Consider the following 23,999-nt stretch of genomic DNA (forward strand, 5'->3'; position numbering starts at 1 on the left):
CCCACTGTCTACTAAACCATGATTCCTTTATTTATTTATTTAGAGACAGAGTCTCACTCTGTCGCCCAGGATGGACTACAGTGGTGCAATCTCAGCTCACTGCAATCTCTGCCTCCCGGGTTCAAGCAATTCTCCTGCCTCAGCCTCCTGAGTAGCTGGGATCACAGGCATGCACCACCATGCTAATTTTTATATTTTTAGTAGACGGGGTTTCACCATGTTGGCCAGACTGGCCTTGAACTCCTGACCTCAGGTGAACCACCTGCCTCTGCCTCCCAAAGTGCTGGGATTACAGGTGTAAGCCACTGCACCCGGCCCATGCTTCCTTCTTGAAGTACAAATCTGTTAAGCTTTTCATGCAATCCCTACTCTTCGACAATCACACAAAGTGCCATCACTATGGGCTTTCAGTCACTACAATACCATTTATGTTCCTTTTTGATGAGAACGTTAAAATACTCAAGACTCAATACAAAGGACTAGAACACCTAATTAAATTAGCAGAAAACCTGGAGAACAAGCCACTGTAAGAACATGTTGGGTCTCGTGGGGACTTAGTTTGGAATAGCCATGGGCGAAGCAGGAGCAAGAGCAACCATGATGTCGTTTCTCAAACATGAGTCTTCTGCAGTAACCAGTAACTGGGAAACAGCTGAAGGCTCCTTCCTCACGCCTGAACGTTTGTATTTTTTTTTTTTTTTTTTTTTTTTGAGACGGAGTTTCGCTCATTGCCCAGGCTGGAGTGCAATGGTGCAATCTTGGCTCACTGCAACCTCTGCCTTCCAGGTTCAAGTGATTCTCCTGCCTCAGCCTCTCAAGTAGCTGGGATTACAGGCATGCGCCACCACGCCCGGGTAATTTTGTATTTTTAGTAGAGACAGGGTTTCTCCATGTTGGTCAGGATGGTCTTCAACTCCCGACCTCAGGTGATCTGCCCGCCTCGGCATCCCAAAGTGCTGGGATTACAGGCATGAGCCACCGCCCCTGCCGAACATTTGTATTTCTTAACAGATACAAATATGGAAACAGGAGAGGACCCCTGAGATGATTGGAATAAAAATATTCCTTCCTAAGTAGCCAGCTACTTGAAACTGTGACTGAAGGGGGAAATCCCAGTATGTGGACTGCTTATACCTTTGAGAGCAGAAACTTAATTAATCTATTCATTACAGGTAACTCAAACTTGGAAATAACATGACACTTTTGAGATTCATATTTTATTTACAAGTAAATGAAGACTGTCCCTGTAAACTCTAATTTGGGATATGAAGAACAATATAAAGAAGTAGTTGCTGGTGCCACAGTGATGTGTGAAGGAGTCTATGCCACTGTTTCTTTTAACAGTGATTTTGTTATTAAAAAAAAAACCCACCTACACGATTTCTTCATGTTGCCTATGTAAAATAATTAAAAATAAAAGTGACTTTTCAAAACTCTACAGTCTGTGATCAAATGCGTGAGGTGGCCAGGATGTCACTTTCACTCAGTGACAGCCCCTACTCTTCAAGAGCCAACAGCCTCTGGGCAAAAGACTAGTACTCATCAAGAGTATCTGCTCGAGGAATGGAAAGACCTCGGTCCTTCAGGGCCTGCACTTTCAACTTCTCTGCTTCCAGTTTGGTCTGCTGTTCCACCCTTTGCTCTTCTAGAATTTCTTCAATGGATACTTGCTGGAGGGGTGTGTCACTCTCCTTTTCCAAGTCCTACAAAAGAGACAGGTTTGAAAACTTCACCTGAAGACCAAGAATAGAAAGCACAGATCTCAAGGCAAATGGATTCCTCTATCAGGCTCAGATTATTTTTCATAACTGTGACAGGAACTGAAATATCCTTCTCCTAGGGACCGGTAAGTTTTTCAAAGAAATGCCTGACAACACTACTATAGGATACATACTTACAATGAGGTTAATAGTGATCAGTATATATATATATTTTTCAAGATGGAGTCTCTCTGTCACCCAGGCTGAAGTGCAGTGGCGCAATCTGAGCTCACTGCAACCTCTGCATCCTGGGTTCAAGTGATTATCCTGCCTCAGCCTCCTGAGTAGCTGTGATTACAGGCACGTGCCACCACGCCCTGCTAATTTTTGTATTTTAAGTAGAGACAGGGTTTCACCATGTTGGTCAGGCTGGTCTCAAAACCTGACCTCGTGATCTGCCTGCCTTGGCCTCTCAAAGTGCTGGGATTACAGGCAGTAATAAGTATTTGTATAACAGAGCTTTATGTGATCCAAAATCCCATATTAGTCAGGATTAATTTTCTATTAGTCCACGATTAATTTCCTTTAAAAAAAAATTAGGGCTGCTTATAGACAGCTATCTCCCCCACTGCAGAGAATCCAAGAGGGAGGTTATTGAGGCAATGTGGCCTTAGACTTTTTTTTTTTTATTATTTTAAGGACGGGTGGAGTGGCTCACAGTCGTAATCCCAGCACTTTGGGAGGCTGAGGTGGGAGGATCACTTGGGCCTAGGAGTTCGAGACCAGCCTGGGCAACACAGTGAGACCCTAACTAACTCCACCAAAAAACAAAACAAAACAAAAAAAAGCTGGTGTGGTGGTGGTCACCTACAGTTCCAGCTACTCAGGAGGCTGAGGTGGAAGGACTGCTTGAGCCTGGGAGGTTGAAGGTCAAGGCTGCAGTGAGCCATGAATGTGTCACTGCACTCCAGCCTCCGCAACAGCAAGACTGTCTCAAAATAAGTAAAAAGACAAAAATAAAAGGGATCCTCTTGCCTTCACCTCCTACGTAGCTGGGGCTACAGGTGTGCGCCACCGTACCAGCTCTGTAGTCTAGATCTAAACTATAACAAGACTCTTTTTCCCTTTATGGCAACAAGTCTTCTAGGGAGAACCTCGGCAGACCATTTAGGTTACTAAACCAATTTGGTCCCAATATTTTTCTCCACTATTTAAAAAATTGCTGCTTAGGTTGGGCATGGTGGCTCACGCTTGTAATCCCAGCACATTGGGAAGCTGAGGCGGGCAGATCACTTGAGGCCAGGAGTTCGAGACCAGCCTGGCCAACATGGCAAAACCCCGTCTCTACTAAAAATACAAAAAAAATTAGCTGGGCGTGGTGGCAGGCGCCTGTAATCCCAGCTACCTGGGAGGCTGAGGCAGGAGAAGCACTTGAACCTGGGAGGCGGAGGTTGCAGTGAGCGGAGATCACGCCATTGCACTCTAGCCTGGGTGACAAGAGTAAAACTCCATCTCAAAAAAAAACCAAAAAATTGTTGCCTAATAAAAAATTCCTTATTTAAAAAATACATGCTCATCATAGATAATATGGAAAATAGACAAACAAGGAAAATTTAAAAATTATCCATAATTCCAGTATGGAGGATTAACATTTTGATAATATCCCTACAATTTTTCTACATACATACTGACTTAAAAAAAATAAACAACCCAGCCAGGTGTGGTGGCTCACACTTGTAATCCCAGCTACTCGGGAAGCTGAGGCACGAGAATCACTTGAATCCAGGAGGCAGAGGTTGCAGTGAGCCAAGATCACACCACTGCACTCTAGCCTGGGCGACAGAGTAAGACTCTGTCTCAAAAGGAAAAAAAAAAAAAAGTAAATAAAAAATTAGCTGGGTGTGGTAACGTGTACCTATAGTCCCAGCTACTCATGAGGCTGAGGGGGGAGGATCACTTGAGCCCAGGAGTTTGAGGCTGCAGTGAGCTGTGATCACACCACTGCAGTCAGCCTAGATAACAAAGTGAGACGCTGCCTCAAAAACAAACCCCTCCCAAAAACCCACAATGCAAATACTGACTGTAATTCGTTTTCTTTTCACTTCAATGTGGCATAGTATGCTTAATATTTTTATTTTTGAATGTTTTATAAACATTTTTCATTAATTATTTTTAAAGATATAGAAGACTTCATGAATTTGCGTGTCATCCTTATGCAGGAGCCATGCTAATCTTCTCTGTGTTGTTCCAATTTTACTAGATGTGCTGCCAATGTGAGCACATTTTTCATTTTTTTAGAGACAGGATCTTGCTCTGTTGCCCAGGGTGGAGTGCAGTGGCACAATCACAGCTCACCATGATCTGAAACTCTTGGGCTGAAGTGATCCTCCTGCCTCAGCCTCCTAAGTAGCTGGAACTACAAGCATGTGCCACCACATCTGGCATTAAATCTTTTTTCTTTTTGTAGAGATGGGGTCTTGCTATGTTGCCCAGGCTGGTCTCAAACTTCTGGCCTCAAGCATCCTCTTGCCTTGGCCTCCCAAAGTGTGAGCCACTGTGCCTGGCCCTTATAAACATTTGCTAACCAATGTCATAATGCAGAAGAACCTTGCTAAAAAAGTATCTCACTGTCCATAGATTCAGTTTATTGTCCTTAAAATGAATGTACAGGTATTATTTGGTGTTTTTGTAAGATGGAAAGCCTATACAAAGTATTCCTGTTTCTTACCCTCCTCTATGACTTTCAATGATAAAGTTTGGGACGGTACTGACACACTTCTTCAGATGCTCTGCCCTGCATACTATCACCACATGCTGCCAAGGTCTCAGAACTCACAGGCAGTGGCATTATCAGACAGAGAGAGGACTCTCACCACAGAAGTTACAATGAAAGCCACACAAATTACATAAGCAAGCCCTGCTCTAGGTCCAAAGTTAACAGCACCCAGCAAAGTATATATTACCACCTGCCCTCCCAACCCATGAGTAGCAGCTAAAGAGAGCACAGTGTTCTCGGCCTAATGCACTGCCTCTTGGGCTTTTCAGTATGTGACTTGCTAAGCAATTCATGCTGCTGTTGCTGCTTCTTCCCAACAGTCTTATTACTTAATGCTGTGTCATCATCATCGTCCTTGAGGCAGAATTCAGGGATTTCTTAACCAATATAGTGTTTATAGAAACTGATTTCTATGTATGAATTCCTCTGGGGTTGGTACATAATTTCTCCTGACTGCTGATTCACATAACAATGCAGGCATTCCTGGAACCATGTTTCTGTAGTGGTACCCCTGTAAAACTTCTGCAGCATCCAAACCATAACATATTTTTTTTAAAAAGGGAACTTTTCCTCACAAAAGGGATCCAAGGAAACAATGAAACTTCAAGAACAAACACGTTCACTTCTTTCTCTGCACAAACACACACATCTACTTAGATGTAACTTTGTGCCAATGTAACCAGTATAAAAAGCATGTCTGCTATGTTTACTACTATAAAACAGAAGCATATCTGTGAATATTTTCTTGAGAAAGGGTCTTGCTCTGTTACCCCGGTTGGAGTGCAGTGGTACAATCATGGCTCACTGTAGCCTCGACCTCCCTGAGCTCAGGTGAATCTCCCACCTCAGCCTCCCAAGTAGCTGGGACTGGTGATGTGCACCATCACCCCTGGCTAATTTTTGTATTTTTTTGTAAAGACAGGGTTTGGCCATGTTGCCCAGGCTGGTCTCTTGGGGCTTAAGCGATCTGCCTGCCTCGGCCTCCCAAAGTACTGGGATTACAGATGTGAGCCACTGCACCCACCCCAGTATTTTAGCTTAAGTCTTTTCCTCTGATACGTTGCCTCTTCAAAATTAAATTCAGAAAAGTATTTTTAAAAATCATCTATAACCCCACCATGCAGAGATGGGTCAGCTCCCCTATATACTGGCAGTATCAAGCATAGTGGCATGTACCTATAGTCCCGGCTACTTGGGAGGCTGAGACAGGAGGATTGCCTAAGCCTAGGAGTTTGAATCTAGCCTGGGCAACATAGTGAGACCCCATCTCTGGAAGAAAAAAATACTGGCAGACTACTTTACAGTCATTTAGTATCTCCCCATGGGTACCATGGGTACTAGGTGCTTTCAGATTTTTTTTTTTTGAGACGGAATCTTGCTCTGTTGCCCAGGCTGCAGTGCAGTGGCACGATCTCGACTCACTGCAAGCTCCGCCTCCCGGGTTCATGCCATTCTCCTACCTCAGCCTCCCAAGTAGCTGGGACTACAGGCGCCCGCCACCACACCCGGCTAACTTTTTTGTATTTTAGTAGGGATGGAGTTTCACTGTGTTAGCCAGGATGGTCTCGATCTCCTGACCTTGTGATCCGCCCGTCTCAGCCTCCCAAAGTGCTGGGATTACAGGTGTGAGGCACCGCACCTGGCCTTGTTTCAGCCTTTATGCGACACAAGAAGATAACAATTTCTGCTGCTTGGCTGGGCGCGGTGGCTCATGCCTGTAATCCCAGCACACTGGGAGGCCGAGGCGGGTAGATCGCCTGAGGTCAGGAGTTCGAGACCAGCCTGGCCAACATAGTGAAACCCCGTCTCTACTAAAAATACAAAAATTAGCTGGGCTTGGTTGCGGGCACCTGTAATCCCAGCTACTCGGGAGGCTGAGGCAGGAGAATCACTTGAACCTGGGAGGTGGAAGTTGCAGTGAGCTGAGATCATGCCATTGCATTCTAGCCTGGGCAACAGGAGCAAAACTCTGTCTCAAAAAAAAAAAAAAAAAAAAAAACCCAAAAAACGAAAAACAATTTCTGCTGCTTAAACATGCAAGAAATGATACACTGAACTAAAAGTACAAACTACAAAAATATTTTATAAGAAAAATTTTTATAAGTATTACTTATAAATATTTTATAAGTAAGAAAAAGCTATTTCATATATTTCACAGCATATATTTCATATATTCATATATTTCATATACTTCATATATTTCACTTGGGCAGTATTGATAGTCTGGATTAGTCATTTCTAGCTATTTCCAATATGAGGTCTCTGAACCAACCCAACCCTGGCAGAATTATCTCCTTGCTTTCTCAAATGGCTGTTAAAAATGGCTACAAACCAAACCACTCTAAAGATTTCTGCAAATTGATTTAAGACATGGCTAGGTATTTAGAAAACAGTATTAAAAACTTTAAAAATTAAGCAAACACCAAAATTTTTGGTAAGAAAAAAGAAGACAGTGCTGGCTCAACCCTTAATTTCAACTACTCTTGAAGAGATTTTTATTTTCCTTGCAAACCCAATAATCAGAAATAACAAGATGAAATCAAAGGTTTTAAATAAGATACTTAAAAAAAAAATCTGAGTAATTCTAGTAGGGGTGTGTGTGTGTATGTCTGCACACACGAAGACCTACAGCAACAATACCTCAGAAAATCTGATTTAACCTTTCACCTGCCAGCTGGTCTTTCTGGCACAGATACCAAAATACCCTCTCCCTGGCTGTGAGCTAAGGATCCAAGTAAGACTGAACTCCATTCTCGGGATAGGTAACGGAAAAGCTTTTCCTATAGCTACTCTTTCCCTTTCCCCCTTTACTAATATGGATATCACATTGTACTGTACAGGCAATATGTACTTCCCTCAAATACTGTGCATTAGCTTTATGCCATGAAAAACCACTTGTAACCAACTGTTTAAATGACTGCAAAATATTCCAACGTATATAAGACACACCTTCCCCAGCATATATAAATCAAGCTTTGTCAATTTTCTGCTATTAAACAAATATATTAATTAACACATTTGTTAAGGCACTGAAACAAAGTATTCTCTGTAGCTTCCCTAAATTAATTTGGTAGTTGCCTAGGAGAAGCCAGATAAATGTGGAGAATATTTTTATTCTCTTTTGAAAAGACAAAAAAAGAAGTCTAACTAGCATGAATATGAAGATCTACAGCAGCTTAACAGTTTTCACTTACTATTTCTCCTAGTAGGACCACATTTTCTCCTCTGACCACAAAAATCCCTCGAGGAATATCACCGTATTTTTTGCCCACATGAATACGCTCCACAGTCTGATGTAGCACTAAGTTTGCTGTAAGTGTATAGGGAAAAACCAAAGATATTTAGTTTAAACTATTGGGTAAAGGCCCATAACTCAATAATCAGTTATTTTGAAAAGATTTAGGTAAACATGATTTCCAAGCTTTCTAATTATTTTTATTTATTTATTTATTTTTTGAGACCGAGTCTCGCTCTGTCACCCAGGCTGGACTGCAGTGGCGCCATCTCAGCTCACTGCAACCTCCGCCTCCTGGTTCAAGTAATTCTCCTGCCTCAGATTCCGGAGTAGCTGGGACTACAGGTGCCTGCCACCACTCCCGGCTAATTCTGTATTTTTAGTAGAGACAGGGATCACCATATTGGCCAGGCTGGTCTTGAACTCCTGACCTTGTGATCCGCCCACCTTGGCCTTCCAAAGTGCTGGGATTACAGGCGTGAGCCACAGTGCCGGGCCCCTAAGCTTTCTAATTCTGGGGAAGGCTAAAATTTCAAATAATCTTCCCCTATTTCATTGAGTAAGACGTACCAGTTAGGAGATGTCTGGGATTATGTTGGGCTAATACATGAATGACAGCAGAAATAAGAGAAATAAATTCCTTTATCAGTTAATTGCTAATACCAAAAAAAAACCATAGGAAAATATAAATGAATAAGGAACTTGGAAAACTTGGGCCTAAACAACCACAGAGATCAAAACTTTTGTTTTCTGGAAAGAAACAGCTTTTCTTTTTGTGTGGGTGTGTATGTGATGATCTGCTGAAGATTCAACTTTCTTTTAGTAATTAGGATTCATTTAACCCAACGCAGGTATCCATGGGTTATGATACAGCAAAAACCTATTTTTTCACCTTGACAGATAACTATAGTTGTAATCTAAAAGTCAACTTAATAGCCACTACCCTTCCCTCAAAGTACTTTGATGAATCTGACTTAAGAATCAGGACTCCAATTTGTTAACAATAATTATTTTTCCTCTTTCAATTAGTACTACTTGTCCTATTTGAAGTAAAGGAGAAATCTATGTTCATATCTTCCATAATCCTTTTAAGTGTTTTAATTACGTTTCTTCCTCATGCTCAAATCCAGTGATTTCGCAGATATCCAATAAATGTTAGCATGAACATGAAGTTCCTTGAAACAGAAGGAAACATAATCTTTTAACTTAAGAAAAATGCAGGATGCGAAACAAAGACAGAGGCCTCTTATTCCAATGTATCCCTATATGTAAAGTATTAAGCTTAATGTTGGGGTCCTTAAAATAAAGGAAATGCCTTCTACCCAATTTTCATTGGCTAGGGAGGGATTACCTTCACTTCCGGAACTGCTCTGAAGTCATTATACCCTGCCAATGTAGAAATAAGCAGCCTTGGGCCGGGCACAATGGCTCGCGCCTGTAATCTCAGCACTATGGGAGCTAAGACCAGCCTTCCAGCTGTCCCCACTGATGCACCAGACATGTGAGTGAAGCTCCTTCAAACCAGCCGACTCACCTTCTAGACACCAAGGAACTGTCCTAAAGCCATGAGGAGCAGAACAACTGCCCAGCTCAGCTGGGTGGGTGGATCACCTAAGGTCAGGAGTTCGAAACCAGCCTGGCCAACATGGCGAAACCCCGTCTCTACTAAAAATACAAAAATTAGCTGGGGGTGGTGGCTGGAGCCTATAATCTCAGCTACTTGGGAGGCTGAGGCACAAGAATCACTTGAACCCAAGAAGCGGAGGTTGCAGTGAGCCAAGATTGTGCCACTGCACTCCAGCCTGGGTGACCGAGCGAGAGCGCATCTAAACAAAAAACAAAACAAAACAAAGCAAAACAAAACAAGCCTCTTCGGTGGACTGAGTTTATTTCTATCACCTGGCTCCCCCTACTGGGGATTCTACTGAAAGCCAGTTTTAGAAACGAGCTTGGAAATACATATAAGCTTTGAACCACCTAATCTGAATGTATAGAAAACAATGATGTACTCACTAAAATCAGTCCTACTATGTCACACATGTGAAAAAGTTGCAGATAAATTTCAATATTAAATAACAAAAAATGCAACGGGCAGCTGTTATTATCCAGAGTATAAGAGATGTCCATAAATTAATACATACCAAATTGATCAATGCTTCTTAAAAAGCCTATAAGTGTCCTTCCATCTCGAAGCAGAACCAAGTGCTTTTCTGGGGAGAGAGGAAAAAATCTTTTAAATGAAAACTGACAAGTTCAGCGAGTATTTAGGATAATAATTAACAGTTTAAGCTGTACCACTTCCTCGGCCAATGCATTTAATGTGAAGTTCAAGTTCATTGGAAAACTGAAGAAAGAAGCACAACAGCACGGATTTAGATAACATCAGTAGTGAAAAGAATCAGAGCAGTGTGGCAGAGTGGGAAAAGGACAGGGCGTGGCACCAGGAAGCCTGACTAGCTGGCTCTAGAGCCTTATGTTGGTTTTTTTTTTTTCCTTTTTTCTTTTTTTTTTTTTGAGACAGAGTCTCACTCTGTCACCCAGGCTGCAGTGCAGTGGCACAATCTCGGCTTACTACAACCTCTGCCTCCCAGGGTCAAGCGATCCTCCTGCATCGGCCTCCTTAGTAGCTGGGACTACAGGAGTTTGCCACCATGCCTGGCTAATTTTCATATTTTTAGTAGAGATGGCGTATCACCATGTTAGCCAGGCTGGTCTCAAACTCCTGACTTCAGATGATCCATCCACCTCCGCCTCCCAAAGTGCTGGGATTACAGGTGTGAACCATGGCGCCTAGCCAAAGACCCTTATGTTTGACACTTAAACCATCTCATGTCATGTCAGTTTTTATATCTGTAAATTGACAAATTTAGTCTAGATGACTCTTATTATCTTATTTGTAGAATTATTTTGTCCTCAAAAGATGAGCTTCTATCTCACATTTTGTTTGTAACCATAGAATGCTTTAAATAAAAACACAATGCTTCAGGCATTTAAAATGAAGACTAATAATAAGCTAGAGCAGAAATTCAATGTTTACTGAGGGGGCATGTGCTGTTCTGGGGTCTAGACATACAGTAGAGAATGAGACTTAGAAAGTCACCAACCTTATGAATTTATATTCATGTTGGAGGAGGACAAATAAATAAGAAAATAACCTATTGTGATTAGGACAATGGAATAATAAACTAGCAAGGCAGTATGATGAAGGGAGAGAAGTGGTTACAGAAGGAAGGGTGGCAAGGGAAAGCCTCTCTGAAGAGGTGACTTTGAGCTGACACTGAAGAATGAAAATAAGCCAGTTACTAGCGCACCCAGCAAAATTTCTTTCATTCCATGCCTAAAGTACTTTCTAGATGCAGAACAGAGGAAAAACACAGTGACTCTGCCCTGAAGGAATTTATACTCTTCCTTGCGCTATAAATAAGTACCACAGAAAGCGAATCTTAATTATATGAGACTACAGAGAGAGAAACTGTATTTCTGAAGGAGGTATCAGAGTTGGACCTTAAAACGTAGATAATTTTAGGGCACCTAAATTCCTTCGGGGGGGAGAAGGAAATCTGTAAATTAAAGAGGAGGAAAAAAGGGCTGTACATCCATGTTTAGCTAAAAGCTGAGGGTGTGAAGGGAAAGAACAGTAGATAAAGTCAGAAAAGTACTGGGCACAGGCTGCATCTGGATTTGACTTCATAGGGAACAAGAAAACATTAAGTGATGGAGTCTGTTTACTGAGTTTGTATAAGTGGGTATGTGTGAGAGGGTGGGGTGCTGAAGATGTGAGGTAAAGATGTAGGAGTTTTATGAGACATCACAAAACTATTTACCAAGAGTTGGGAATAAAAGCAGCAAGCTCAGGGTGAAGGTTATTAGCTCTTTGTGATTCTAAAGTGCTATCAGGACACTTACATAGAAACACACGCAGATAGTTGGAAACAGTAAGACTGGAAAACCAAAGACATCAAGATTAGAGAAAGCAATTTTGGATAAATCTACAAAGAGGTGATATAAAAAACTAAAGTACAGGAGATCTACTAAAGATTTAAAGAAGTAGGCCACATGTAATCCAAGTGACCATCTATTTTGGAGAACAGTAAGAGCCAGAGAAGTAAGAAAATCACCAAGTACCAGTTGTTAGAGAAATCAAGAGAAGAGAATTAAAGAATCTGGTGGGGAGAGTATCACAGTGCTGCAAAGGGGAGAGAACACAGAAGAAGACCTTAGACGAATAACTTTGAAGAATGCAGCTTGAGTAATTTCAGGATAAAAATTAGATTGCAGGAGTAATGTAAGTAGTCTATTGAAGGTGATCAAGAAACAGACAAAATGAAAATGACTCGAGGTTTGGGGATAAAGATATGAAAAAAGGGATGGGAATATGAAGAGAACGGAGAAAATATTTGAGATGGATAGACAGCAACACATGAGGGGAAGAACGCAGGGGTTGGGGAGACAGAGGATATAAAAGAAAAAGGCTAACAACGAAAAAAGGTTCCAGAAGCAGTGAGAGGAGACAGTAACAACAGACAGACAAAAAGGGAGGAATCCTTCCTACTCAAATTAAAGGATGGGTGAAAATACAGAAACACAAGGAGGAAACTGTGTGTTAGGGTTGGGGAGCAAAGGGTGCATATCAAATGGCTTCAAAGTTTTAATAAAGTAGGGGGTCTGGAATCTACAAAGAGGTAGGGGTTAGAGGGCCAAAGAGCAAAACTGATTTTTAGTAAAATGGCAGGATGTGTTAGAGGATATATAAGGAGAGATGAGGGCAAAAGAGCATCCTCGAGCAACTAAAACATCCTGTTACACATAACAGGTTCATATAGATGTTAATATATATTTAGTCCAATTACACTACATTTCCCTTACATAGCACAATAAGTAATTTGTGTTTAAAAAAATGATCTGTCGGCCGGAGGCGGTGGCTCACGCCTGTAATCCCAGCACTCTGGGAGGCCGAGGTGGGTGGATCACCTGAGGTCAGGAGTTGGAGACCATACTGCCCAGCATGGCGAAACCTCGTCTCTACCAAAAAATGCAAAAATTAGCTGGGCGTGCTGGCAGGCGCCTGCAATCCCAGTTACTTGGGAGGCTGAGGCACAAGAATGGTTTAAACCCGGGAGGTGGAGGTTCCAGTGAGTCAAGATCGCGCCACTGCACACTACAGCCTGGGCGACAGAGCAAGACTCTGTCTCAAAAAAAAAAAAAGAAAAAAAGAAAAAAGATCTGTCAACCATAAAATGATTTTTTTTTTTTTTTTTTGAGACGGAGTCTTGCTCTGTCGCTCAGGCTGGAGTGCAATGGTGCGATCTCGGCTCACTGCAACCTTCTCCTCCCGGGTTCAAGCGATTCTCCCGCCTCAGCCTCCCGAGTAGCTGGGATTACAGGCATCGCCATCGTGCCCAGCTAATTGTAGGAACGGGGTTTCACCATGTTGGCTAGGCTGGTCTTGAACTCCCGACCTCAGGCGATCTGCCCGCCTCGGCCCCCCAAAGTGCTAGGATTACAGGCGTGAGCCACCGCGCCAGGCCCGTAAAATGAAATTTTAACCATAGATTCTAAACTGCGTATTCACAGAGTAACTGAGACGATTGCAGCTTGTTTAAAACTATGTGTAAATCATCTTGAAACAAGTTAATGAGAAAGATCACATGATTAAAACAATAAAAAATGTTGCTTGAGGAATAATGCACAGACGGAATTTAGAAAAAAGGAAAGCCAGAACAACTGCAGACGGTTCTTTTCGCTTTTGTATAGGACTGAGCTCCTCTTCTGGACAAAAACCAGGAATAAGGGAGGTCTTCTTAGTAAAAGCAAAAGTAAATTGTCTTAAAAAAAAAAAAAAAAAAAAAAGGTTGCAAGTGATTTGGTCTTTCCAGAAAAGTCAATACCATGTCTAACAGTGGTCTCTACTACAATAACCTGAAGGTGCTAATGACCCTCACAGTAAAATAAGCCAGCAAATGGCCACACCGTAGAGCGCCTACATTTACTGCCAATTAAGTCCAACTGCCGCTGTCTTAATATTTTCGCTTTTTAATGAATCCTCTCTCTAGGTATTCCGATCCATCCACCGGTAACACGCTGATACTTCGAAATACTGCAGGCAGGAGTGGACGGGGGAGAAGCCCCCCCCCCTCCCCGGGCTTCTTTCGTGTTCGGGCCTCTGCTGCCGCGACCCACGGAAGCAAGAATGAGTTCCATCGCTTGGGGCTCACCAGCTAGAGGGCTGGCGGAGGCTGCGAGGGGCAGAAGTAGCAGCAGGCTACTGGGTGGGCAAGCGGTGTGTACCGCAGCTGTGGAGGACATCGACGCGGAACGCCCGGATTGAGCTCAGAACACACCGGCCCCGCCCGGGACTCATTCTACAAGCTTCTTCGGAAGAGGCGCCCGCCCGGGAGGAAGGGTCTAACCCCAGGCTCCACCGGGAGGAGATAAACTACTCACTGTCAATGTCCTCGATGAGGCTGGCGGTGCCAGGCATATAGTTCATTTTGAACTGAAATAATGCTGCAATGCACAGCGGCGGGAGGCCAGCGCGTCCAAAACCTCCTCCCTTCTACCGCAGTTGCCGCCTCGGTGGGACCAAGCCCGGAATCCCGACCGAGACCAGCACTTCTGCCCCGGCTTTCAGCCGCCGGGGCCTGCCGGAAGCTCCTCCATATTACCCTTACCCACTTCCTGTAACACGTGCGGGCCCCCAGGAAGAGGCGGGGCAGCCGTACCGTTGGGGGACACCCTTTCCCTGTTCCTGTTAAGTAGGTAAGAGGAATCTCCATTGGATAAATGGCGAGGAAACGTATACTCCCTCTTAAGGAACACGGTGTCTTCCCTCGTCTCCGGGTTCCCGAGACCTCAGAGTCACTGACCTCCGTCCCTCAGCTTTCGGGGTTCCGCAGCAGAAGGGGCGGGCCCGGGCCTGGGATTGGCTGGCGTCGTCCGACCCCCTTCGCTGCTCTCCATTCGCAATCGCCCGCGGGCGCCTGCGCGATGGGTCGGCCGTGGGGAGGGGGCGGGAAGCGCTTCAGGGCAGCGGATCCCATGTCGGCCCTGAGGCGCTCGGGCTACGGCCCCAGTGACGGTCCGTCCTACGGCCGCTACTACGGGCCTGGGGGTGGAGATGTGCCGGTACACCCACCTCCACCCTTATATCCTCTTCGCCCTGAACCTCCCCAGCCTCCCATTTCCTGGCGGGTGCGCGGGGGCGGCCCGGCGGAGACCACCTGGCTGGGAGAAGGCGGAGGAGGCGATGGCTACTATCCCTCTGGAGGCGCCTGGCCAGAGCCTGGTCGAGCCGGAGGAAGCCACCAGGTAAGCTTTGCACCCTCTGTCCTTGCGGGGAGGTGAGGGCCCTTGGGGCTGGGGTTCGTAAAGGATCGGGTTTCATACTTGTTTTCCTTATGTGGAGGAGGGTGTGTTGCGGGGGGTGTTGGAGAGACCGAGACTAAGATCAGAGGTTGGGGGGACATGCTTGTGTTCCCTTTGCCCCTCCTTTTCTGCTTCGACCCCAAAAAATATGTTTATTACCATTTAAAAAAGAAAGATCCTGCGCGGACTTACTAAGCTTAGCAGCAGGCTGCAGATCTCTCTCCTGGGAGCGGTGCTGGGTAGGGGTGGCACGGATCTGCTGCTCCAGCTCTAGCAATTTATCCTGCGTGGCTGGCAGGCCGGCTCTCCCGGGGAAGGGAAGTGGCTGCAGCCCCCGATGCCGCTCAGGGACCCTCCCGAGGGGAAGGAACCTTTGCGAGGAGGAGGGATCTGGGCATTTAGCTGTTTGCCCCTAATGCCTTGCCTGAGATCGAATCATGAATAATCAGTGTTGTAAAGTACCTTTACGCGGATTGACTGATTTAATTTTCACGGCGACTGCAAGGTAAAATGGCATTACAGCGGCCCCCTTTTTTTTTTCGAATAAGGAACCGGGGCTCTGCGAGGTTAACTCACTTGCCTAATACACTTGGACCTGCAACATCTTATTCTCCGTTTTCCTGCCGGACATATACTTCTGCTTTGTTAATACAGTCTTCTGGGTAGTGGGTTGTCGTTCTGCGGTGGCAGCATACCTCTCTGTTCGTTCAAGAATTATCCTCATTTGTTGAAAATGTAATAGTGAAATTCTCGTACATTGCTGGTGGGGATGTAAAATGGTGGAAAATAGTTTGGTAGTTCCTCAAAACAGTAAGCATTAGAATTAGTCTATGACCCAGCAAGCCCACTCCTGGCTATATACCCAAGAAAACTGATAACGTATGTTCACATAAAGCTTGTCCGCCCATGTTCATAGCATCATTATTCATAATCGCCAAAAAGTAGAAATGTCGTTTTTTTTTTTTTTTTTTTTTTTTGAGTTGGAGTCTCGCTCTGTTGCCCAGGCTGGAGTGCAGTGGTGCCATCTCGGCTCACTGCAACCTCCGCCTCCCGGTTTAAGCGATTCTCCTGCCTCAGCCTCTCGAGTAGCTAGGATTACAGGCGCCGGCCATCACACCCGGCTAATTTTTGTATTTTTAGTACAGACGGGGTTTCGCCATGTTGGCCAGGATGGTCTTGAACTCCTGACCTCAAGTGATCCCCCTTTCCCCTGCCCCTCGGCCTCCCGAAGTGTTGGGATTACAGGCGTGAGCCACTGCGCTCGGCCCCAAATGTCATTTTATTATTTGAGTTATAAAGTGAGTGAACCTCTTGGAGCCCTGGTTCTTTATTCGAATACAGGAATGTTGTAAGGACATAACGACTGATGCATCGATAAACAAAATATGGTGTTAATATATTCATTCAATGGAGTATTATTTGACCTTAGAAAGGAATGAACTGCTGATGCGTGCTACAATATGAATGAACCTTGAAAACATCACACTACGTGAGCTAAGTCAGTCAGAAAGACTGCATATTGTGTGATTCCATTTATATGAAATGGCCAGAGTAGGTAAATCTAGAGACAGAAAGCTTAATGGTTGCCAGAGGTTGGGGGACTGGCGGTGTAGGTGAGAATATTCTTTTTGGGATAATGAAATGTTCTAAAATCAGGGCCTGGTGAGATGGCTCACACCTGTAATCCCAGCACTTTGAGTTGCCGAGGCTGGAGGATTGCTTGAGTCCAGGAGTTCGAGACCAGCCTGGGCAACATAGTAAGACCTTGTCTCTAAAAATAAAAAAATAAAAAATAAAAAACAAAAAATAAGAAGTGTTCTAAAATCAGTGGTGATGGTTGCACAACTCTGAATATACTAAAAACTACTGAATTGTACATTTTAAAAGGGTAGAGTTTATAGTATGTTGATTATATCACAGTGTAAACAATTGTATGAGAAAAACATGGAGCAGTGATAAATTATTTTTTATTTTTATTTTTTATTTTTGGGACACAGTCTTGCTGTGTCGCCCAGGCTGGAATGCAGTGGCGCAATCTCAGCTCACTGCAACCTCTGCCTCCCAGGGTCAAAGTCTCCTGCTTCAGCCTTCCTAGTAGCTGGGATTACAGGCGCCTGCCACCATGCCCAGCTAAATTTTGTATTTTAAGTAGAGACGGGGTTTTGCCGTGTGGGCCAGGTTGGTCTTGAACTCCTGATCTCAGGGTATCCTCCCGCCTTGGCCTCCAAAAGTGCTGGGATTACAGGTGTGAGCCACAGTGCCCGGCCAAGATTAATTATAAATTAAAGAAAGATCCAGCTGGGTGTGGTGACATGCCTGTAATCCCAGCACTTTGGGAGTCCAAGGAAGGCGGATCACCTGAGGTCAGGAGTTCGAGACCAGCCTGGCCCACATGGCAAAACCCTGTCTCTACTAAAAATACAAAAATTAGCTGGGCATGGTGGCGGGCGCCTGTAATCCCAGCTATTCGAGAGGCTGAGGCAGGAGAATCGCTTGAACCCAGGAGGCGGAGGTTGCAGTGAGCTGAGATCACACCATTCCACTCTAGCCTGGGAGACAAGAGCGAAACTCTATCTCAAAAAAAAAAAAAGAAAGAAAGAAAGATCCATATTTTCTCAGCCTAAATCTGGAATACGTAGGTCATGGGACTATAGAATGGTGAAATGCTTGGCCAAATTAGACCAAAAATCAGTTGAAGTGGGGAAAGAGGAGAGGACCTCTAAACTGATGACTGACTTTTGCCGGGCCTGCTGTATTATCAAAACCAAAGTCTGTTTTCTGGCATAGAGTTAGGGAGGGTTGGATAGACTAAAGAAGTTAAGATTTTAGCATTGTGTAAGGGGTTGTCAGGTGTGGTTTGAGTACATTTGTGCCCACAGGGTGGGTGATGGTGCTGAAGTAGTTGGAGATAAAGGTGGAAATGTGTAATGGGCATTTGTAAACCATTTTAATAGTTTGTACTATCTTTCAGATTGATGATTCTGAAACTTTAAAAGTATAGGATGGTAATTTTTCTGCAGCAATAGAAAACTCATACCAAAGATATGTATGTTGGCCGGGCGTGGTGGCTCACGCCTGTAAACCCAGCACTTTGGGAGGCTGAGGCAGGTGGATCACCTGAGGTCAGGAGTTCGAGACCAGCCTGGTCAACATGGCGAAACCCCACCTCCACTAAAAACACAAAAATTAGCCAGGCATGGTGGCGCATGCCTGTAATCCCAGCTACTAGGGGCACTGAGGCAGGAGGATCATTTGAACCCGGGAGGCAGAAGTTGCAGTGAGCCGAGATCATGCCACTGCACCCCAGCCTGGGCAGCAAAGCAAGACTCCGTCTCAAAAAAAAAAAAAAAAAAAAAGATATGCATGTTGTCACAGATGTTGCAATGTTTTTTCCAGATTCGTTCTTTTGACTTTTTTTATGTTTTGCATTTTTATAGTATACATCTGTCAAATTAAAAAAACAAACAGTATAGGAACCTTTTATAACCTTGCTACTCAAAAAGTGTGGTCCATGGACTAGAAGCCTCGGTGTCACTTGTGAGGTTGATAGAAATGCAAAATCTCTCCTCTTCCAGACTTACTGCTGCAATTTATTAAGATCCCCAGGTGATTCATATGCACATTAATATTTGAGAAGCATTGCTCTATAGAACTGATTATATTTAGATGATGTACTGAACTACAACACAGACTTGACTATATTAACACATTTAAGTATGACAGGGAAAAAATTAGAAATCTATCACTCCCTATTTTTTTTTTTTTTTTTTTGAGACCGAGTTTCACTCTCTTACCCAGGCTGGAGTGCGGTGGCCTGATCTCGGCTCACCGCAAGCTCCGCCTCCTGGGTTCACGCCATTCTCCTGCCTCAGCCTCCCGAGTAGCTGGGATTACAGGCGCCCGCCACCACGCCCGGCCAATTTTTTTGTATTTTTAGTAGAGACGGGGTTTCACCGTGTCAGCCAGGATGGTATCGATCTCCTGACCTCGTGATCCGCCCGCCTCGGCTGGGATTACAGGCGTGAGCCACCGCGCCCAGCCTTTTTTTTTTTTAATTTTTTTTTGAGACGGAGTTTTGCTCTTTTTGCCCAGGCTGGAGCGCATTGGCGCCATCTTGGCTCACTGCAACCTCCACCTCCCAGGTTCAAGCGATTTACTGCCTCAGGCTCCCAAGTAGCTGGGATTACAGGCACCCGCCACCATGCCCGACTACTTTTGTATTTTTGGTACCCGGCCACTCCCTATGTTTTTTTAGAGTAAAACTTTAGGCTGGGTGCGGTGTCTCACGCCTGTAATCCCAGCACTTTGGGAGGCTGAGGCAGGCAGATCACCTGAGGTCAGGAGTTTGAGACCAGCCTGGCCAACGTGGTGAAACCCCGTCTCTACTAAAAATACAAAAATTAGCCAGGTGTGGTGGCTCACACCTGTAATCCCAGCTACTTGGGAGGCTGAGGCAGGAGAACCACTTGAACCTGGGAGATGGAGGTTGTAGTGAGCCGAGATCACACCACTGCACTCCAGCCTGGGCAACAGAGCAAGACCTTGTCCCAGAAAAAGAAAAACAAAAATTAGCCGGGCGTGGTGGCGGGCGCCTGTAATTGCAGCTAGTCTGAGAATTGCTCAAACCAGGGAGGCGGCGGTCGCAGTGACCGAGATCATGCCACGGAACTCCAGCCTGGGCTGCCTAGCGAGACTATCTCAAAAAAAAAAAAAAAAGGGAAAAGAGTTAGAGTTGAGAAACCTCTTTTGAGCTAAAGGGAGAAAAGTAACAAGTTTGGAGTTGGAGCAGAGGGGCATTGACAGCTATTGGTCTCCTTTCGTGGTGGAGTAGGAAGCTAGGTCATCTTACAGTAAGGGAAGTAGAATGGGATGCTCTGCAAAATTTATGTGGTAAATGTTTGAACCAGATGCTGGGGCAAGAGGGACAACACAGAGAAGCATTTGGAAGAGATCCGAATGAGTTTGAAAAGTTAAAAAATTATGATGGTCAGTATAGGAGCATAAGGTGATTTGTTAGTGATTATGAACCATATAGCTATACAAATAATTTATCATGTATTTACTAATAATTTTTGTCCAATTCTTATGAAAAATATAAGCAAATCTGTAAATGGAATTTATGTAGTACGAGTGCTACTGATTCCTCTGCTGTTAGATTTGCTTGGACTGGGGTTTCAGTTTGGGGGAATGTTGGTAAGTCATTTTGGAAAATGTAATCACATATCCACTTTAAAGGAATTGACTCCAGTCTTCAGCTGGGATTATTTATTTCTCAGAAGAAAGGAAATAAATTAGTTATCTTGCATAATTTTAATCAAATTTTCTTTGGCATAGAACTTTAATTCACATTATTGTGGCTTGTGAAAACATTTTATTACCTTTGTTTTAGTTTGTATTTCATTCAACAAATAAAAAGTTTGGAAAGAGTTAGGCACATGATAAAATTGGTAACTTAGTTTATAGAATAGAGTTCAGCTTCAGCCAGTTTCCTGTGAAACCAAATGCTATTTCATAGAATTAGTGTCATGTTGGGAGGGCCATGAGCTACAGACTTTCACTGTTACTAGGGATATTTTTAGATTTGTCCCATTTTGTCCAAAAGGAGGAAAAAAAAGACAAAGACATTATTTTTTTCCTTAAGACAATAAAATTATACTTTTTAGTGCTTCATTGAGGACATTCTTTTTTTCATTAAAAAAATTATGGCATAATTTACAAAAAGTAAATTTCACTGTCTTTAGGGTATAGTTCTGTGAGTTTTGATAAATACATACAATTACGTAACCACCACCACCACCACCACAACTGAGCTATACATACTGACCCATCTCTTTTTTTTTTTTTTTTTTTTTTTCTTTTGAGACAGAGTCTCTCTTTGTCGCCCAGGCTGGAGTGCAGTGGCGAAATCTCGGCTCACTGCAAGCTCCGCCTCCCGGGTTCATGCCATTCTCCCACTTCAGCCTCCTGAGTAGCTGGGACCACAGGTGCCCGCCAGCAGGCCTGGCTAATTTTTTTTTGTATTTTTAGTAGAGATGGGGTTTCACCATGTTAGCCAGGATGGTCTCGATCTCCTGACCTTGTGATCCACCTGCCTCAGCCTCCCACAGTTCTGGGATTACAGGCATAAGCCACTGTGCCTGGCCACCTTTAAGCTTTTGCAAGTGTAATCAACCAGGTAAGGGTGGTAAGGGCTATTTCCCAGAACTTCTCCTGCCGACTCAAAAGTTAGATTCTTCCGAGTAAAACAGGCTCTTCACTGTTTTCAAGGTTATTCCAGTTTCCCTGTATTCTTCTATTTAATCTCAGCTGCCACAATCAGACAGACGGAAAGCATAAGGACACTTTTTTCCTTGCATCTGTACTGGAAACCTTAGCAGCAGATAGCAGTCATTCTTTTTGATGCTTAAATGATACCATATTATGTCAATGGGAGTCCCTTTTTCTTGGCTTCTGATTCCTTTGGACATAATCTATTGATTTTTTTTTTTTCTTTTTCTTTTTGTGGAGAACAGGTTCTCACTGTATTCCCCAGGGAGGTCTCAAACTCCTGGGCTCAAGCTATCCTCCCGCCTCTGCCTCCCTAAGTGCTGGGATTACAGGCGTGAGCTACCGTGCCTGGCATGACCCATTGATTTTTGATAGCTTCCTTGATTTCTGGTACAACAAGATGTCTCAGGCTTTGTATATATTTTGTCCCAAGACACATAATCAGCCATTCCTTAAGAACTTGATTGTATTTTTCTCCCAAGTGGAGAATTACATTTAGAAACCGTTAAGTCAGGATCTGAGCAGGAAAACAGAAACCACACTAGTTAGAATTTAATTTAGGAAATTAGCTAAACAGGTTATTGGAGTTATGAAAAGGGAAAAAGAGAACACAGAAGTAACAGAAAATAGTAAGTGGAGGAAGCAGCTACAATTCCTGGGGCTGGGGAATAAAAGGAAGAGGTTGGAGTGATTACAGCCAGGAAACTTGGAAGAATGGCCGGGCGCAGTGGCTCACGCTTGTAATCCTAGCACTTTGGGAGGCTGAGGCAGGTGGATTGCTTGAGCCCAGGAGTTCAAGACCAGCCTGGGCAACATGGCAAAATCCTGTCTCTACAAAAAATACAAAAATTAGCCAAGTGTGGTGGTGGGCCCCTGTATTCCTAGCTACTCAGGAGGCTGAGGTGGGAGGATCACCTGAGCCCAGGTGGCCGAGGATGTGGTGAGCTGTGATTGTGCCACTGCACTCCAGTCTGGGTGACAGAGTGAGACCCTGTCTCAAATAAATTAAAATAAAATAAAATAAAAATATAAAAAGAACCTGGAAACTTGGAAGAGTGGCCAGGAGGTGGCGCCTCCTACCTGGTGCAGATACCTCTGAGGACGTTCAGGTTGGAGAGTGTTGTTGACTGACTGCTGCGTACAGGTTGAATGGCATTGCAGTGTTGACACTGACAGAAACAGCAGACAGGAAGAAGCAAGTCCACTGTCTCCTCCTCTAGCCTAGCATAGTGTGTTGGCAGAACCAGAAAGCAAGCAAGCTGGGGAGGGAGAAATGTTTGTAGACTTCCAGCCTTGCATCACAGAGCCAAGTATAGAATGCTGTGCTTGCGGCCGGGCGCAGTGGCTCACGCCTGTAATCCCAGCGCTTTGGGAGGCTGAGGTGGGCGGATCACGAGGTCAGGAGATCGAGACCATCCTGGCCAACATGGTGAAACCCTGTCTCTACTAAAAATACAAAAATTAGCTGGGTGTTGTGGCGCATGCCTGTAATCCCAGCTACTCGGGAGGCTGAGGCGGGAGAATGGTTTGAACCTGGAAGGTGGAGATTGCATTGAGCCGAGATCGCACCACTGCATTCCAGCCAGGGCAACAAGAGGGAGACTCTGTCTCAAAAAAAAAAAAAAAAGAATGCTGTGTTTGGACCTGAGGGGCAAGGGGCAATACCTTAATACTTGGTACAGAAATTACAGTTGGGTGCCTGGCATATATACTAATTGTTATTGTGTTGTCATTGCGTCTAGACCTTTCCAAAGGGCAGAATTATAAAATAAGTATTTTAAAATAGAAAAATAAATGAGTTCATACTTATATTAATTCAAATTTAACATTATAGGAATTTTAACTTCTTTGTATATTTTATATGAAAAAAATCTTGATTCCTAACTTAATTACAAATATTTGCACAATCTAACAATAATGTATAAAATAAGTTCAAAATAATGCCAGGTTCCAGTTCTGGCATGACAGCATGAAGAATTCTGTGGACCTAGTCCCCAGTGAAACTGGTGAACATTAATTTTAAAAAACAACAAATTACAGTTTCTGGAAATGGTCCTAGGGAATATAGCAAATGAAGAAACACCTTTTTTCTTAGACAGAGTCTCGCTCTGTCACCCAGGCTGGAGTACAATGGCGCCATCTTGGCGATCTCGGCTTACTGCAACCTCCACCTCCCAGGTTCAAGCGATTCTCTTGCCTCAGCCTCCTGAGTGGCTGGGGTTACAGGTATGAGTCACCACACCCAGCTAATTTTTGTATTTTTAGTAGAGACAGGGTTTCACCATGTTGGTCAGGTTGGTCTTGAACTCCTGACCTCGTGATCCACCTGCCTTGGCCTCCCAGAGTTCTGGGATTATAGGCGTGAGCCACCGCGCCTGGCCATGAAGAAACATTTGTTCAAGAAAATCTACAAAAGTCAGTAAGAACATTGGGTCTGTGGTATTTGAACTAAAAGCTCCTCCATCCCTCCTTTTTTGCATCTAGTGAGATAGAAACTTCACTCTAGAGGGTGTAGCCAAGAACACAGGGCTCCAGCTCCATGTATTCCTCCTCATAGCCTCAGTCAGAAGGTTTTCATCCTAGGAGGAGGAGTAGCGTACCAACATTTCTCATTTTGCCTCAGATGCCTGTCACTGAGGCAAAATTCTAGGTAATT

At 44.1% G+C, this 23,999-nt stretch overlaps 2 protein-coding genes and 1 non-coding gene across 4 annotated transcripts in view; 1 reads left to right on the top strand and 2 right to left on the bottom strand.

Moving 5' to 3' along the window:
• Positions 1–1,201: 1,201 nt before the first annotated feature.
• LSM1 (LSM1 homolog, mRNA degradation associated) lies at positions 1,202–14,294 on the bottom strand. The gene is made up of 4 exons (XM_003830734.5): positions 14,156–14,294; positions 9,853–9,921; positions 7,671–7,786; positions 1,202–1,703 (listed from the first exon to the last, which is right to left on the bottom strand). Exons 1-4 carry the CDS (start codon positions 14,199–14,201, stop codon positions 1,533–1,535), a joined length of 402 nt encoding a protein of 133 aa, XP_003830782.1. The 5' UTR covers positions 14,202–14,294; the 3' UTR covers positions 1,202–1,532.
• LOC112440818 (U6 spliceosomal RNA) lies at positions 3,875–3,981 on the bottom strand. The gene has a single exon (XR_003028816.3). It is a non-coding gene; the product is annotated as a U6 spliceosomal RNA (small nuclear RNA).
• Positions 14,295–14,494: 200 nt separating the features above from the next.
• The window catches only part of BAG4 (BAG cochaperone 4), a 43,376-nt gene continuing 33,871 nt past the window's right edge, over positions 14,495–23,999 (top strand). The window contains exon 1 of one of the 2 annotated variants that reach the window (XM_003830732.5): positions 14,495–15,019. In XM_003830732.5, coding sequence (XP_003830780.3) covers positions 14,495–15,019 — 525 coding nt within the window. The remainder of the gene's footprint in view (positions 15,020–23,999) is intronic. The other variant, XM_003830733.5, reaches the window with a different exon arrangement.

This window comes from Pan paniscus, chromosome 7, assembly GCF_029289425.2.
Source record: "Pan paniscus chromosome 7, NHGRI_mPanPan1-v2.0_pri, whole genome shotgun sequence".
NCBI lineage: Eukaryota > Metazoa > Chordata > Mammalia > Primates > Hominidae > Pan > Pan paniscus.